Source organism: Leptodactylus fuscus, chromosome 11, assembly GCF_031893055.1.
Source record: "Leptodactylus fuscus isolate aLepFus1 chromosome 11, aLepFus1.hap2, whole genome shotgun sequence".
Classification (NCBI taxonomy): domain Eukaryota; kingdom Metazoa; phylum Chordata; class Amphibia; order Anura; family Leptodactylidae; genus Leptodactylus; species Leptodactylus fuscus.
This window is the reverse complement of record NC_134275.1, coordinates 38,802,304-38,819,955: the sequence shown is the minus strand read 5'-3', so window position 1 is coordinate 38,819,955 and position 17,652 is coordinate 38,802,304. Positions and strand designations below refer to the sequence as shown.

Sequence of the window (17,652 nt, the reverse complement as noted above, 5' to 3'; positions counted from 1 at the left end):
TAGAGGTACAAAAAGTCCATATACTGCTTAGTGCTACACTGTTTAGTGCTACTTGCCATGTCACTGGCCTGCCTGGGGGGTGTCATTGCTATTTCACCATAAATTTACGGCATGCCCCATTATGACAACCACTATCCATAAGTCGTATTAGGGCATACGGGTATCACCGCCTCCATCTGGGACATCCTCAAAAAGACAAAAAGGAGAGACTAAAGAAAAAATAGAATATTTTTAAATTTCTGGAGATTTTGGTTGTAAGACCCAGAGCCCTGGTATCAAGATATTCTATCTATCTATCCATCCACACACACTCTCTCTCTCTATATATATCTATCTATATATACTGTATATCATGTGGAACTAGCGCATCACAAGCACAGGCTCCTCCCACATCAGGACATCTTATTTGCATATCTTTATGATATTATTTGAGAGAGTTCCATATATATATAAAATTATAATGGAACTCTCAAATAATATTATAAAGATATGCAAATTAGATGTCCTGATGTGGGAGGAGCCTGTGATGCGCTAGGTTCCGAGTGATGCACTAGCTGGTTCTACGTTTCACTGTGTTCAGTTAGTTTTGTGGACTTTAGAAGATGGAGGATTTCCAGACTCTAACCCCTTCTTGGTTATATACCAAAAAGCAATTGAGAAAGAGCCCTTCGAGGCAATGTGGCCTACGAGCCCATAAAGAGCTTATTTACCGCCAGCAGGCGGGACTACTTATTCTGGACATGGGGCGGCGGCTCCATGTGTCCAGAGTGACCGTCAGTACGGCCATAGTGTACATGCAGCGCTTCTACATGGTACAGTCATTCACCAAGTATGACAGATATGCAGTGGCCACCGCCGCACTATTCCTAGCGTGCAAAGTGGAGGAACAGCCACGTTTGGTGGCAGACATCATCACAGCTTGCCACGTCTGCCTGTACCCTAAGAGATCGCAGCTGCACACACAAAGCCGGACTTACCCGGCCACCACGGATGAGATTCTCCAGCTGGAGACAATCCTACTTCAGACCTTAGGATTTGACATTACAGTTGAGCATCCCTATGAAACTGTTGATGTATGTGCCAGCTCGGTGAATGCCAGCGAAGCCGTTACCCGCACGGCCAACAACCTGGCTACCAGCTGCCTAATGATGACGACCTTCTGTCTACAGTATAAGCCACAGGTCATAGCATGCGTATGTATATACCTGGCGGCAAAGAGGCAAAACTTTGAAATACCCCTACCCAAAGGAGCAAAGTCCTGGTGGGAAAGTATTAATAGGACATTACCTAAAGATCTCATAGAAGACCTAGCAGGAGATCTCCTGTACATCCTGAGAAGAAACCGTCTTAGACTGCGAGAACTGCCCACAGATGATATACCAGTTCCTGAACTGTGGAACAGAGAGGACGTAGCAATGGAGCAGATGCGCCGATACTTCCGAACAGGTACATCTGCCACAAAAAGACCTGATGAAGGAGATGCCTCAGAGCAGGCGTGCAAGAGGCGAAAAACATCACCATTAACCCTTACTGGTAGTGTCAGCACTGAAGACCTGGAGCATCAGCCTGAGGGGGACAAGATCACAACCTCTGCTGGAAGAAGACGACCTCTCTCAGAAGACAACCAAGATCTACAGACGTAATCATTCTGATGGTTTTTCATGTTATTAATAAATTATATTATGAGATCTATTATATGTCTGGTTATTAATGGCATATGGCCAAGTTACATTACAAGTCATGCTTCATTCTTGCTGAAATGGCATTAGCTCATACAAGTGAAGGTGATAGTTGGGCCTATAGCAAATCGGTAAGGGCTAGTTCACATGGATTTTTGCAGGCGGATTTTGACATGGAATCCGCCTCAAAATCCACCTGCAAAAAAAAGGCTCCCATTCATTTCAGTGGGAGTCTCTCCCTTTCCCCCCTCCCCCGCTAGCGGGAAAAACAAGCGACCTGCCCTTTCTTCCCGCTGATTCCGCGGTGGCGATGTCCACGGTGCGAGACTCACTCCCAATTAGGCCCGAATGAATGGGCCTAATCAGGAGAAATCACATGACGGAAAAGGTTTTCACTGTGTGAACATACCCTAAGGTTTGGTATAGTCCACTGCATTGTTTTATTATGTAGGTTCCCTAGAGTTGAACTTGGAGCTTCTATAGATCCATAATACGAGTATACAGGCCTGTGCTGGCAGTAAAAGGGTTAATACAACGACATAATTTGACCCATTAATATAATTGCATTAATTACAAGAAAGAAAGTATTGAAATGTATTTCTTTATTAACACAAGAACATATTTTACCCTCCAAGTTTCTATATACTAACAGGTCTAAGACACAACCATTGGCCGATGTGACATCTTTATTAGAACATTCTTCGTACATTCCTGGCATGTGAGACACCTCAGGGTCTTCGCCGCCATTACAGTCTTATAGAACGTTCCAGCGCTGCTTCTGTAACTGAGCACAGATGCCTTAAGGCATGGACGGGAAGGGGGTTAGTGTTGTCCTGTATGATGTTCACTTTGTTATGGCTGCATACGAAGGGCGCCATCCAGACGTATGACTTCTCCATTTAGCATGGGATTCTCTACGATGGTCTGTACCAAGTGGGCATATTCTTCAGGGTCACCTAGCCTGCTTGGGAAGGGTACCTGCTTGGCCAGGAATTCTCTTGCCTTTTCAGGAAGTCCGAGGAGGAGAGGGGTGGCAAATAATCCTAAAAATGGGAAGGAAAAAATCAGTTTATCATTTGCCATCACGTTCTTCAATTGTAAGTGACTGTCTCACTACAATCAGGGTGACGGATATTGGCCACAATGGAAGTTTCAGAGAAGATTCAGTCGTAGTGGCAGAACATACAGGGCTGTGCGGGTGTATGTGGTGTATTTCATGTAATGTACTGGGTGACGTCAAGCAAGTGTGATAAGTTATTGCTGCAGCCAAAAAGCAAATAAGGCACAAAGATATCAGATCCCCAAATACTACATACCAGGTGCAATTGTCACGACCCTGATCCCAAGTGGAGCCAGATCTCGTGCAATGGGGAGAGTCATTCCTACGATTCCTCCCTTGGAAGCAGAATATGCTGCTTGGCCAACCTATGGATGGATAGAAACAATTGTTATATAGAAATAAAACACACATAGATTTCCTAGTGTGAATGCCCCCTAAGACAACACTGCACAATGAGGTGGAGATAGCTATTCACAAGGTTACATTGGCAGATGATTTTTCCTATCATTTGTAATGTTCAGACTGTGCAGGGCTGGTTTGTAGTCTGTAACTAGATAGACACAGTCTGCACTGAAGATGTATACATTATCCAATATGCTATGGTACTAACCTGTCCATCAAAAGCCGCGATACTGGCTGTGTTTACAATGACTCCTTTGTGTCCATCCTTGTCTGGCTCATTCTTCATCATTTCTCCTGTAGCCAGGCGAATAACATTAAATGTGCCACCAATATTCACCTGAGGAAGGAATAAGTCACCAATTTATGAAGACAAGACGACTATGTCTGGAGTGCCGCATGCTTGGGACTACTGGCACATCTTATTCATACATATATAATACATATCTAGAGGATTTATCAGAACTTACATTTATAACTTTCTGGAAATCCTCCAAATTGTGAGGCTTCTGCTTATTTTTGTTGTAGGTTTTTATAGCCACTGCAATCCCAGCACAGTTCACCACGATATTCACTCCGCCAAACTTTGTGCGTGCCACTTCCAGCGCGTTGTTCACGTCGGTCTCTGAGGTCACCTAGGGTCGACCATAAATGAAAGTCAAAAAGTAAAAAAATTGTTCCCCTCTTCATGATCATCACTCTAGGCAAGGCAACAGCTGGGAAAAGGGGGTCCACAAACTATAGACGTATTGGCAAGATAGGCAATAAGTGTCTGGGGGTCCAAGCACTGGCACCAGCACCCATCATGAGATCAGGGGTTTGAGGTGGCCAAGCATGCCTGCTGCTGATCCATTCATTTCTACAGGACTGCTGGAGAGAAGCCAGATACAGCAATCTTTGCCAGTCCGATTGAGATGAATGGCATGGCAGTGCCCATGTTCAACCACAACTCCATTCATATGAGAGAGAGCATGGGATCCCTGTTTTGTTGATCAGTGCTGGGATGGCAATTGGACCCTTAGTAATCAGACACTTATCTACCCAATATGTTTGCATCTTGGTACAAACCCTTTAATGAATGGCCAAGCAGCACACAGTATCAATGGCCGTCCACCAAGAGATCAAAATTCCAACTAGCATAGGCACTGTGCCCTGAGAATGTGCAAGCAGGACTTTAGCACCATGAGGACACCGGCAGGCACATAGTGACAGCATTCACAATAAGAAAAAGGATTCAGCACCGAAAAAATGACTGAATTAAAACATGGCTTTTATTCTAAATTGTTAAAAACACATAGCGTGAACACCAAAGTGCATAGAGAATATATATATATGTAAAAAAATCTTTGTTTGTAAATGTCATACCAGTCCACGAAAACAAAACATCAGACGAGACCTACATGAAACATGGCTGCCGCTGACGCGTTTCGAGGTAGTGTAACCTCTTAGTCATAGCGATAGCAAACTAAACATGATCATTCCTTATATACTCAAAAACATCTGAACGTAATTAAACACAAATGCATAACACATGAGACATATCACGTGAAGACACACGATAAACATTTAAATGTAAAAAAGAAAAATGGGACTGGAATGCTGAATCCACATAAATGTATATAAATACATCTGAACATGTATGTGTGAATTGTACCATAGAAAATTCATAGAAAAAAGAGTTAGCATATTCTGAAGATAAATAAATAAATGACTAGCTTACCCTACATTGAAGAGTTGTTATTGTATCCGTGGAACAGGTTGTCAATGTCATGATGGCATATATAAAGATGGAAGACTTAAGGTAAGTGTATCAAACGATCCCGTTGGATTATGTCCTATGCTCCCTGTCCATCACCACTACTCTTCTCCCCTTATCCGCCATTTTTATAGTTAAAGACTGGTCCTGCATGAGTGTTTTGAGAGCCAATCTTTCCTTACGAGTTAAATTATCCTTAGTGATAGTAGATGGCATCTTAGAATGTAGAGATCTAAGATCTCGTTCAACAACATGTTGAAAAGAATCAAATGCAGGAACCCTAGAATGAACTGGATAAAAATAGGGATTTTTAGAATGTACTTTGGTAGAATGTACGGTGCGTGATGGTGTGGAACTCTCCAAATGTAACTTAGTAAGTTCCATTACGCTAAGTTGTTCCTGAAAATTGAGTGAAACAAATTCGTTAGTAACATTGTTGTTCATGCTATTGGAAAATGTATCTACTTCACCCTCCTCATCACAGAGAAAATTCTGTGAATTCATCATTATGATTACGGAATATTTACTTAAACATAATTTTTTTGTTTTCAACAACACTTATTATTTGCAGATATGCGGTGCCCCAATGGGGGCCCGCTTTTCACCGTCTTTAGCAAATCTATATATGTGCTGGTGGGAGGAGAGGTATATATATATTCCATTTACAATCCATATGCAAATAGCATCCATTGGTACGGTCGATATATCGACGACCTCCTGTTAGTGTGGTCGGGCGATATATCGGCCGTGCCATCATTTTTGGAGTATCTCAACAATAATGACATGAATTTGGAATTCACTCATGTTGTCAACAAGAGCTCTATTCAATTTTTAGATCTCACACTTGAGGGGGACATACTTTTGAATAGAGTAATTTCAACACCATATCGCAAGGAAACCGCAGGAAACACTATTCTCCATGCATCTAGTTGTCATCCAGCACATACCATTAAGGCAATACCTTTGGGAGAAATCACAAGAACAAAAAGATCTTGCTCTAAAGAAGGAGATTTTAAGGCTCAAAAAACACAGGTGTTGAATAGATTAAGGGCAAGAGGATACCCGCATTGGTCTCTTCATAGGGCGGACAAATTAATTGCACAAAAGGACAGAACAGTATTATTATCAGATTCTGCAAATGCAGGAAGAAACACTCAGTCCAATAAAAATGTTTATTTTTGTACGAACTACAGTTCTGACTATAATCAAATTGTCAATATCATCAAAAAACATATCCCTATATTATTACAAGATGATGCAACATCCAGAGTTCTGGACTCTGGATGCCGTTTTGTTTCCCGAAGAGGGAAAACGCTCGGCAATATGCTGTCCCCCAGTATGCTTAGGGACAATTACAATAGCGTCAATGAATCATGGTTGACATACCAAGGTTTTCACAAATGTGGCACCACCAGATGTTCGGTTTGCAAATATGCATACAAAACATCCAGTTTTTGCAACAAAAAAAAGGACAAACAATATCGTATTAAATGTCACCTGAACTGTAGTTCTAGATATGTAATTTATTTAATTCGATGTTCACTATGTGATATATATTATGTGGGTTGCACCACTAGATGTCTCAGAACACGCATTTCAGAACATCTGAGGGACTGTACTAAAGATTTATCAGTCAACATGTCGGGAGCGTCCCGACATTTTGTTCAGGTACATAGTGGCAGTACAGTATCTTTCCAATTTTTTGCCATAGAAAAAGTGGTTAAGCCAATTAGAGGGGGTGATTGAGGCAGAAAACTACATAAACGTGAGGCATTTTGGATATTTGAACTATCTACTAGGTATCCGGATGGTCTTAATTTTAAGACCGATCTTATATACTTTTATTAATTCATATGCTCACGTTTAGAATTGATATACATAATCGTTTCTTTTTCTACACCAATTTCAGGTTTTTTTTCTCTTTGGATAACAACTCCATTTAATATATGCAATTAATTCTATGTCCGACTTTCATATTTCACATTTTTTGTCTACACCGTAAACATCTGATACACCTTTCTATAAATATGGCTCCATGTCACGCAGTATTTCTCATCATGTGACACATCACGTGTCTTGAGGAGCCATCCTCAATCTGTTTGTTACATCTGCAGTCTAGGCAACAACATACATACCAGTTTTTCCAATCATGTGTTAAGTCACATGACCGGCTCCCCGGAATTGCATTCTCATTTCCGGGTTAGGAGCCTTCATCCATACAATGCGGTCGTATGTCCCCTTAGGCTGAAGATTTTTCATAATGTGAACAAGGACATAATCCAGCGGGATCGTTTGATACACTTACCTTAAGGGTCAGTTCACACGTGAAAACCGCCTAGCTTATTTGTGCGAGGTAAAAAACCTCGAGGAGTTTTTTTGACGCTGTTTTTTGCATTCCACGCGGTTTTTGACGAGGTTTTTGACGCGGTTTTCGCTAGTTTTTTTTTTCCTATATGTGCTATAGAAACTGCAGGCGAAAACCGCGCGGTTTTCGCCTCCCATTCACTTCTATGCAATTCTTCAGGCGTTTTCCGCCTGAAGAAAGGTCATGTCGCTTCTTCAGGCGGAAGACGCTAGGAGGAAAAAAAAAGCTAGTGGTCTACATAGACCACCATGTTAAAGGAGAGGTTTTTGAAGCGAATTCCGCTGTCAAAAACCTCCCCTTTGCCCACGTGTGAACTAGCCCTTAGTCTTCCATCTTTATATATGCCATCATGACATTGACAACCTGTTCCACGGATACAATAACAACTCTTCAATGTAGGGTAAGCTAGTCATTTATTTATTTATCTTCAGAATATGCTAACTCTTTTTTCTATGAATTTTCTATGGTACAATTCACACATACATGTTCAGATGTATTTATATACATTTATGTGGATTCAGCATTCCAGTCCCATTTTTCTTTTTTACATTTAAATGTTTATCGTGTGTCTTCACGTGATATGTCTCATGTGTTATGCATTTGTGTTTAATTACGTTCAGATGTTTTTGAGTATATAAGGAATGATCATGTTTAGTTTGCTATCGCTATGACTAAGAGGTTACACTACCTCGAAACGCGTCAGCGGCAGCCATGTTTCATGTAGGTCTCGTCTGATGTTTTGTTTTCGTGGACTGGTATGACATTTACAAACAAAGATTTTTTTACATATATATATTCTCTATGCACTTTGGTGTTCACGCTATGTGTTTTTAACAATTTAGAATAAAAGCCATGTTTTAATTCAGTCATTTTTTCGGTGCTGAATCCTTTTTCTTATTGTGAATACTGTCTCAATGCCCTGTCCGGAGGGCGGATTCTTGCATCGATACACACATAAATAATTGATTGCAGTGGCTGTGGACAAACTACTCTTTGCACATAGTGACAGCATTGTACAGGTAATAAGTGACTAGCTGACCAACAGTAATAATAAGTGGTAGCAACATAATAAGGCCTCATGCATGTGACCAAGTGTGCAAGGTGAAGCTCTTCTGATGGGGGAATCTGAAGCTTCATTCTGATGATTATAGAGCAGGTCCTATTCTGCTTTGTGATATCAGATGGACCTCTACCCGCCATAAAATCAATGGGGGATGGAAGGCACTAGGATGACATTGAAGAAAAAGTCTGAACTAACTGGGTTGTGTGCATGAGGCCTAACTAGTTCATGCACCTATTAAAGTGACCCTCTGAATTCTCAGCTTTTGCCTGGAATGGAGAGACCCTCTACAATTTATCATTAGAGATGAGCGAGTACTATTCGAAACTCCAGTTTCGAATAGCACGCACCCATAGGAATGAATGGATGTAGCCGCTTCCTTTCATTGCTATGGGTGCGTGCTATTCGAAATGGCCGTTTCGAATAGTATTCGCTCATCTCTATTTAGCATCATTTACTACATCCTACAAACCATCTGGAGTTCTCAGGGAAATGTGCATTAAAAACATCTCTACAAGAAGATGCCTGTGGCTCTCCAGATCGTGGAGGTCCAGGTAAGGCTCTATTCAGAAAAACAATGTTATGGGCTTTCCGATGGTCGCTTCTTTAATGTCTATCACACAGTTGCAAAATCAATCACATGATTTTTTTTATTCTTTTTTATTACATACACACATGTCCTGTTCCCCCTACACCCAACAGCAGCACAACTGGGGTAATCCTGCCCCTATGAGCTGTTAGGACAGGTGGAATATTTAATTACCTAACAGCAATCAACCCCTATAAGAGGTCAGAGGACCAACTCCCCTTTGTGTTTTTTTCTGTCCTGTGGGACAGGACAGGTGGATGGGGGAGAGGTGCTCTGGCCTCTTACAGGGGTCCCCTCTCCCCCCCCTACGTTTTTTACCGTGCTGCGTGGTCCGGATGAGTCTCTCCCCCTGCTCCAGTCCGGGTCCCCGCTGGAGCGTGTGCGGCGGCATCGCGGACGTCGGATACTGCAGGTGCCGGCAGGTAGGAACTTTCGTCGGCCGGCAGGGCCTGGGAACTAGTTTTTTTTGGTTCCCGGGTTCCGCCCGAGCCAGGGACCGTTTCCGGGGAAACCACGCATGCGCAGACCGTGCGGCCAGAGTTACATGCCGCGGCTGTCGGATGACAGTGAAGATCAGCAGGTAAGCCACTGCTGGTGAATAACTTTAAGGCTAATAGGAGGAGGTAGCTCGGACCCAGGTGGCAGGGGCGTGGCTCCGCCCACTGTCCCTCCCCCAGCCGGCCTATTTAAACCTCCCTCCACCACAAGATGGTACCTGTCGCTCCGGTTACAGGTACTTCTGAAGCATTGCTGCCTCAGGATTCAAAGCTCAAGAGCTGGAACTGCTAGTTCGTGCTATCAAGTATGTCCTCCTCATCATCCTCGACCCTCCCTCGGAGGAAGACCACGGCGAAGAGGAGACATTTGTCTTGTGCCCAATGTAAAATTCCCCTCCCTGATGCCTGTGAATACAGGTACTGCCAGGGATGCAGAGCGCCTCCCTCTGAGGCTACCCCGATCAGAGAGATGGTCTCCTGGGTTAAGGACTTCGTTTCCCAGTCCATGAGAAAGGTGGACGAGACCATTTCCCACCTCGCCAGGAGGCCCTGGCTGGAGGCTTCGGAGCCCTCCCTCCCGCCTCTTGAGAGGCTTCACATCGGGGAGGTTGAGTCCTCTGAGGAGGACCCTGTGGAGGTGGAGAAGGAGGCGTTTCCCCTCGACAAGATGGGCAGACTTTTCAGAGTCCTCAGATCATGTGATCGGGAGGCAGGGGAAGGGCCAAGCAGGAGGGCTAAGTCCTTTAAGGCTAATACTGACCTGGTCCAGGTAATGGAGGGCGAGTGGAAGCGACCCGAGAAAGCATTTACACCTTCCGCTAGATTCAGGGCACTCATCCCTATGTCAGAGTCCCAGCAGGGTGTCTGGGGACCACCGCCTAAAGTTGACGTGGCAGTTGCCAAACTATCCCGCCGGACAGTCCTGCCAGCCGAGGACGGCTCAAGCCTGCAGGACCCGTTGGACCGCCGCGTAGAGGGGTCCCTGAGGCGGGCATACTCTGTCGCCTCGTCACAGGCCTCCGTGGCCATATCGGCTAATGAGGTGGTCTCTGCCCTACAGGCCGAACTATCTTCCCTTGCTAGGGACATAGACACGGGGGTCCACCGGGACGACCTCCTATCGGCTATGTCCGATATTAATTTATTGGTGGACCACTTGGCTGAATCCTCCAGGTCGCAACTAAAACTCGCCTCCAAATCTATGGCCCTCACCACTGTGGCCAGGCGACCGTTGTGGGTTAAACCATGGAGGGTGGACAACGCCTCCAGACTAGGGCTTTGTACCCTGCCCTTTGAGCCAGGTAGGCTTTTTGGTAAAGCCCTGGACAAAATCATGGAGGATCTGGCGGACACTAAAACCAAAAATCTGCCGCAGCCACCTGAAAGGAGAAGAACTGCCTTTCGGGGCCGAGGATCCTCCACCAGAGGCTTCAGGGGGCGTGGACGCTCCACTCCCCAGGGCAGAGGTAGAGGACGCGGCACTTTCCGCGATCGTAAGAAGGATCCCTGACCCATCAGTGGTCTGCCATCCTGGGAGAAATCGGGCCCGTCCATCTAGGGCCCCGACGCAAAGGTCCCAGGGTCATTTGCTACATCAAGGCTCCACCGGCCGAGAGAACATCTTGCCCTTTTTAGGGCCCCAAACAACTTCATCTTTGAATACCCGTCCAGAAGGATCTCTCTCTAGACTTCTTGGTTTCCAGAATCCTGGGCGAAGGACTCAGGTTCATCTTCGACCTAGACCGCTCCCGCCACGGGATGCGGTTTCCTTAAGGGATCTTCAGGCCAGGTATACTCGCAGGTTCTCTCATAGCTCAGCCCAGGACCTTAGATCAAAGGGACGAACACCCAGATGGAAAACCTTGTCCTCAAATTTCCACCCTCCCAGACGGCAGAACTTCAGCCCCCCCTATTTCCAGGGGAGTAGTATCCACGGGTCTTCTCCCAGCCCCCTAGTAAGGCTGGGGAGCCCTTTAATGGGACAGAGGGCTTCTCTAAGCCAGGATCAAGGAAGACCCGTTAGGATTTTTTACGATTCCATCAAATCTAATCCAGTTCCGGGGATTCACCAGGGACTCTCCTACCTGGAGGCACCTTCTCTATGTCAAGAAGCTGCGAGTCCGGAATCGCTGTCCCTAGGGACTAAAATAGCCTATCCAGTGAACCATCAGTGCCCGGCCATGATTGGCCCGGCAGACCCATCTTCGCGATGGCAGGTCCTCGGTCAGGTTTACCTAGACCCTGTTGACCACAGATGCCTCCCTGTCCAGGGGAGCTCATCTGGGGGAGACCCTGGTACAGAGCACCTGGCGTTACCTGAAGAGAACGCGCTTACCCAGCTGGCGAGAGATTACCAGAGCTCAAGTGAAGCTTCTGACATGGACTGTACAGTTTCGGGCGTAAAGGACCAGGACGGACAGCCTGATCATAGCCAATTACGGTCATTCCAGACGGAAGATGAGAGCCCTCTCCACGTTACCAGACGCAAGGATCCTCATCTATTCGGATCTATGAATCTCCCAGCGGCCAGCGGTTCAGATTCCAGGTTACAGTCTGCGGGACTGACTCACCAGAATGTGGATGACCTTAGCCAGGTCATCCCCCGACCAGGGTGCTCTCCACTTTCCTACCAAAGGATGAGGTCTCCCCGAGGTGGATCTGATGGCCACCTCAAACAGCGCCGCAATAGGGGAACGTTGCTCCCCAGTTCGGGAAGACAATCCTCCGGCGCTGTATGCCCTGTCAATACCGGGGAGGTTCAGACGGAAGTGCGTCTACCCTCATCAACTGAGGATTCGGAAGGTATTGACAAAACGCAGGCAGAACCAGAGCTTGGCAAGGAGCTCGCCATTCTGGTTAGAAAGGGCATGGTTCACCGTCCTCACTCTCATGAGACGGAGGAACACCTGGAGGCTTCCACCAGTGTAAACTCTGGTAATCCGGAACAGTAGGCCCTATCAAGGCCTGAACAGATGCAACCTCACTGCCTGGAGGGTAGCCAGCCTTTAGCTGGCAAAAGAGGATTATCCCAGGGAGTGCTAAGAACTTTGGCGCACTCAAGAGCGGAGTCAACTAACCAGAGCTACCGGAGGGTCGCCCGAATCTTTCAGAACTGGTGTTCGAGTAACCAGCGCGACCCTGATAGGAATGCAGTCTTGGAGTTCCTACAAGACGGCCTGGAGAAGGGGCTAGCACCTGCTACCTTGAAAGTCCAAGTCTCAGCTCTGTCCGATCTCCTGGAGACCCGGCTAGCACTAGATCCTCTGATTAAACAATTTCTAAGAGGGGCTAGTAGACTTCATCCTCAGGTGCAGTCTCCGGTCCCGAGCTGGGACCTGGCCGCAGTTCTGCAGGGGCTCTGTGCGCCCCCCTTCGAGCCCCTAGCTGAAGTGGATTTGAAGTACCTAGCATACAAGATAACTTTCCTGTTGGCAATAACCTCCGCCAAGAGGGTCGGTGAGCTACAAGCCCTAGCGGCTTCTGAGCCATTTATAACCTTCTTTCCAGACAGAGTGCAACTGAGGTTCGTCCCAGGATTCTTGCCAAAGGTACCCACGCCTCAGAATATTAACCAGGCAATCGTCTTACCAGCGTTTTTCCCCTCTCCCACCTCTGAGTGGGAAGAAAGGATGCACAAGTTGGACTTGGTGAGAGCGTTGCAGATTTATCTTGAGCGGACTGCGTCCTTTCGGAAGTCGGAGAATTTGCTGATCAATGTGTTTGGCCACACCAAGGGGACCAAAGCATCCAAACCAACTCTATCAAGATGGATTAGAGAAGCCATTATCTGCTCCCTACGTGCTCAGGACCTCCCGGTACCAGACCTTATCCGTGCCCATGCCACCCGAGCAGTGGCGACATCATGGGCCGAGAGACGTTTTCTTTCCTTGGAACAGATATGTGCAGCGGCTTCTTGGAGTTCTCAGCTAACTTTCGCCAAACATTATAGACTTGAGTGGCAAACAAGGGAGTCCACAGCATTTGGACATTCAGTATTGGCATCAGCTTGCCAGGATCACCCGCCCTAGGGTAAAGCGATACTTGCTAAATCTCCAGTTGTGCTGCTGTTGGGCGTAGGGGGAACGAAAGATTGTGAATGACAATCTGTTTTCCCTTAGCCCAAACAGCAGCACAAGGCTCCCTCCCTATGCTGTATTTGTACTATTTGTTTGTACTATGTCATATTACTCCTGTTAAATAGATGTCTAAAACTTTTTACTTGCTACTAACACAAAGGGGAGTTGGTCCTCTGACCTCTTATAGGGGTTGATTGCTGTTAGGTAATTAAATATTCCACCTGTCCTAACAGCTCATAGGGGCAGGATTACCCCAGTTGTGCTGCTGTTTGGGCTAAGGGAAAACAGATTGTCATTCACAATCTTTCGTTTTTGCCCACGTGCACAGATTCCCCTATAGACTCAAATCTATGGAAAAGGGTTTCCCACGGATGCAAAACTGCCACGAAAAACCTGTCCCTTTTTAGCTCTGGGGTAGGGAATGATCCTCCACTCCAAGATTTCCACTCGTTTCACTCTAGTTTGTAATAAATAAGGCGTTTGGGCTGCTGGAAGCTCCTAGCTAAAAATGGGTTGTACACTTATTTCCTATCCTAAATGCCCAGTGATTAGAGGTCCAGCTATCGAATCCCCCAGCGATCAGGAGAAAGGGGATTCTCAAATCTCCATGTGAATGGAACAGCAGTGCACTTGCATGACCAGGACTCAAATCATTACCATGGGGCGAACCTCGTCTCATAGCAGTGAATGGAGCCTGGTGCTCCCTTCACATTGACAGGACCACTTCTGAGCTGAAACTGTACAGAAAACGCAGCACAAACATGTTCTACTATAGGTATTGCATCATGATGAAGGTGGCGCTGGATAGGGGGAAAACTCTAAATTTCTGCTGCTCTACAAATGTTCCCTCAGTGATTTCTAGAGGTACGGGGGTGCACAAAACAAACAATATTACTTACATCTGTGGGAGCGAATGCACACTTCTCCCCAAGAGACTTGGCCACATTGTTTCCATCAGAACTCGGTAAATCTAGAATGACTGCACTGGCTCCTTGTCGGATTAACCGTTCCACTGTGGCCCGGCCAAGACCTGAGGCTCCACCGGTTACAATGCCAACTAGGCCCTGTAAGGAAAGGACTGTACTTAACAGATGTATAAGGACAGAATACATTAAGAACAACTCAAGAAAGTACGTTAATACTCCCAACATATCAGTGACAAGGCAGGACCAGGATCAACATCTTTTACTACCTGTACTAGGTCTTCAAATACCAACCCCACCTTACAGCAGAAGAAATACCCTGACAAAGCCTTTACGGCGAAACGCGCGTCGGGGCGCGTTCCTATCGTTGTATGTGCTATTCTTTATGATCTGACTTCATTTACTTCACTGTTTTCCAGCATCCACAGTATTTTTTACACTTGTCCTTATGCAGAGCTAATTATATCCACTCCCATATGAAAGCTGTCACTATGACTTCACTACATATAAACACTCACTTATGTTGATCTCTCTGCTAAAGGCTATCATTTATCACCATACTCCATTGCTGGATTACATTTTTGTTACATATTTACATGTTTTATAGGCTTAAGAATAAGTAAGGGGACAGGAGTCCCCAGAGGTACTGGAAAGGGGACTATCAGGGAGGATTTAAGCAAAATGGGAAGAAAACTCACTCGACTCCCGAAACACAACCTGGTGAACTCTCCTCCATACACATTAGAAATATGTTGGCCAAACCTGACATGGGTACGACGAGCTGTATATCTAGTGTTTATAGGGTTTTCCCAACCATCCATTGATGGCAGATGTTATAAGGGATAGAAGCATCAGGAGTGTTGGATTACAAAGGTGTGATCCTTATGTCCTCAAGAGATAACCCACTGCCAGGAGTATCTGACAGTGACACATGCATGCTCTGTCAAAAGGAGGAATCTGGTGGGATAGCTGTCAGAGAACGCACGGCTGCCACCTATATTGTGCATGGCCAGGTTCAGATGTCAAAGGGATTGTCCAACACCAACTCAAATTTTTAATTCTGATGATCTATCCACTGGATAAGTCATCAGTATGTGATCTGTGGGGGTCTGACACCTGGACCCCACACAGATCAGCTGCTAGTGGATGGGCAGCGTGTGCAGCACTGTTCATATTCAAGTAACAGGAGCAGTGCCGCAATTCCCCAGAACCACCGCTATGCAGTGAATGGGGCTTCTGCTGTAAAGGTTTTTCCTATCCACAGGATCATCAGCATCCAATCAATGGGGTTCGGACACCTATTACTGACCAATTAGCTGATCTGGATACACAGGGCTATTCAGTAATAGGTGTGGATGGGGTTATGGCCCTGCAACAATTACATCAATAGGAACAGACCTGCTTCTGGCCACTGTGTGGTAGCTCCCAGTACTGACAGGCAGTCTGAACAGCTGATCTGTGCAGGGTCTAGGTGCCAAACACGGGGAACCGATGGTCATCAGTAAAAATAAAAAGCACCTGGGAGCCTTGAGAGCCCCTTTAAGGACAATCCATGAGAACTAACATTGACATCTCTGGAGATCTTGTGTAGTGAATGAACTATTATGGACATCAAGGCCATATTTGGAGGACTGGACGTGATCATCTATTACAAGGTCGCCTGCTGACGCACATGGAGCCACAATGTAGACGGGCTGGCAGCTGATCTAGCAGAAGTAGACGGTGGGGATGATAGTCCAAACAACCAGCCCCACAGCAATCAGCTGATCAGGGAGGGGACATGTCACTGCCTAGCAACCTTTATACCCTAGGTCATACATGGTGGTCACTGGAGCCAAAAACAGGACCTTCCTTTTAGAGGTTTAGCCTGCAGTTCTTGGGCCCCTGTGTAAGAATCTGTAAGGGGGCTCCTACCTACAATGTGCCATTTAGGACCCTGGTATATTTTACATGGCAGGGGAGCTTTGGGGGCCCTCAGGGTCAGGTAGTTACAGCTCCCTATAGCTATACCCCAGCAAGGCGAGGGCTTCTGTACTAAAAACCACTGGCTACTACACTGTGCTGACTCTCCTCTGCCATGCTCTGTGCCCCCTGCCCAGCACAGCACCACTGGTACATGCCCTAGGTCAGCCTGTGCACCAGATCTCCAGCAATGATCTCACAGCACAATAAGGAGCTGCAGAGCCAGAACAACGCTCCCAGCAGTACTGCAGAGTGTAGACTGTGCCCACACTTCCAATAACGCATGCACCTGGTTACACGCGCGGTATAATAACGCATGCACCTGGCTACACGTGCGGTATGTAATAACGCAGGCTTCCTACGTCACCTTTCACCTGCCACTAACTCACCTTCAGGCTCCTCAGGTTCGCCATGTTTCTCCCGACCCCTTAGTAGGGCAGACAGCCAATGAACTCTGAAGAAGACTAGCGCTAACCAATCACAATCCCGAACGATAACGAGGCTAGAGAACGTTGTAACCAATGAGAGCAGCGGAGAGAAGGCAGACAGCCAATGGCAGCGCGGCTGTAGTTGTGAGTTCATTTAAAGGGAGCGCGTTACTATTTGCCGATTTTTAAGAGGATTTAAAGGCAAAGGTCTGGGCGTCTGCTGTGCTGTCCAGGGTCTTGGAGCCGCTGCTGGCTCATCCTCCATTGTCTTGGAGCCTCTGCTGGCTCATCCTCCATTGTCTTGGAGCCTCTGCTGGCTCATTCTCCATTGTCTTGGCGCCTCTGCTGGCTCATCCTCCATTGTCTTGGAGCCTCTGCTGGCTCATCCTCCATTGTCTTGGCGCCTCTGCTGGCTCATCCTCCATTGTCTTGGAGCCTCTGCTGGCTCATCCTCCATTGTCTTGGCGCCTCTGCTGGCTCATCCTCCATTGTCTTGGAGCCTCTGCTGGCTCATCCTCCATTGTCTTGGAGCCTCTGCTGGCTCATCCTCCATTGTCTTGGCGCCTCTGCTGGCTCATCCTCCATTGTCTTGGAGCCTCTGCTGGCTCATCCTCCATTGTCTTGGAGCCTCTGCTGGCTCATCCTCCATTGTCTTGGAGCCTCTGCTGGCTCATCCTCCATTGTCTTGGAGCCTCTGCTGGCTCATCCTCCATTGTCTTGGAGCCTCTGCTGGCTCATCCTCCATTGTCTTGGCGCCTCTGCTGGCTCATCCTCCATTGTCTTGGAGCCTCTGCTGGCTCATCCTCCATTGTGTACATTCAACAAAGACCTTATTGGAACGTCAGGAGGGAGATGTAA

General features: G+C 46.5%; 1 protein-coding gene and 1 pseudogene across 1 annotated transcript; one reads left to right on the top strand and one right to left on the bottom strand.

The window, feature by feature from the left end:
* The first annotated feature begins 602 nt into the window (after positions 1–602).
* LOC142185440 (cyclin-T2 pseudogene) lies at positions 603–1,643 on the top strand (annotated as a pseudogene).
* A 621-nt stretch (positions 1,644–2,264) lies between these two features.
* Positions 2,265–16,827, bottom strand: HSD17B10 (hydroxysteroid 17-beta dehydrogenase 10). The gene is made up of 6 exons (XM_075258960.1): positions 16,756–16,827; positions 14,381–14,545; positions 3,609–3,773; positions 3,350–3,478; positions 2,996–3,104; positions 2,265–2,722 (listed from the first exon to the last, which is right to left on the bottom strand). The coding sequence occupies exons 1-6, from the start codon at positions 16,777–16,779 to the stop codon at positions 2,532–2,534; spliced, it is 783 nt and encodes a 260-aa protein (XP_075115061.1). The 5' UTR covers positions 16,780–16,827; the 3' UTR covers positions 2,265–2,531.
* Positions 16,828–17,652: the final 825 nt, after the last annotated feature.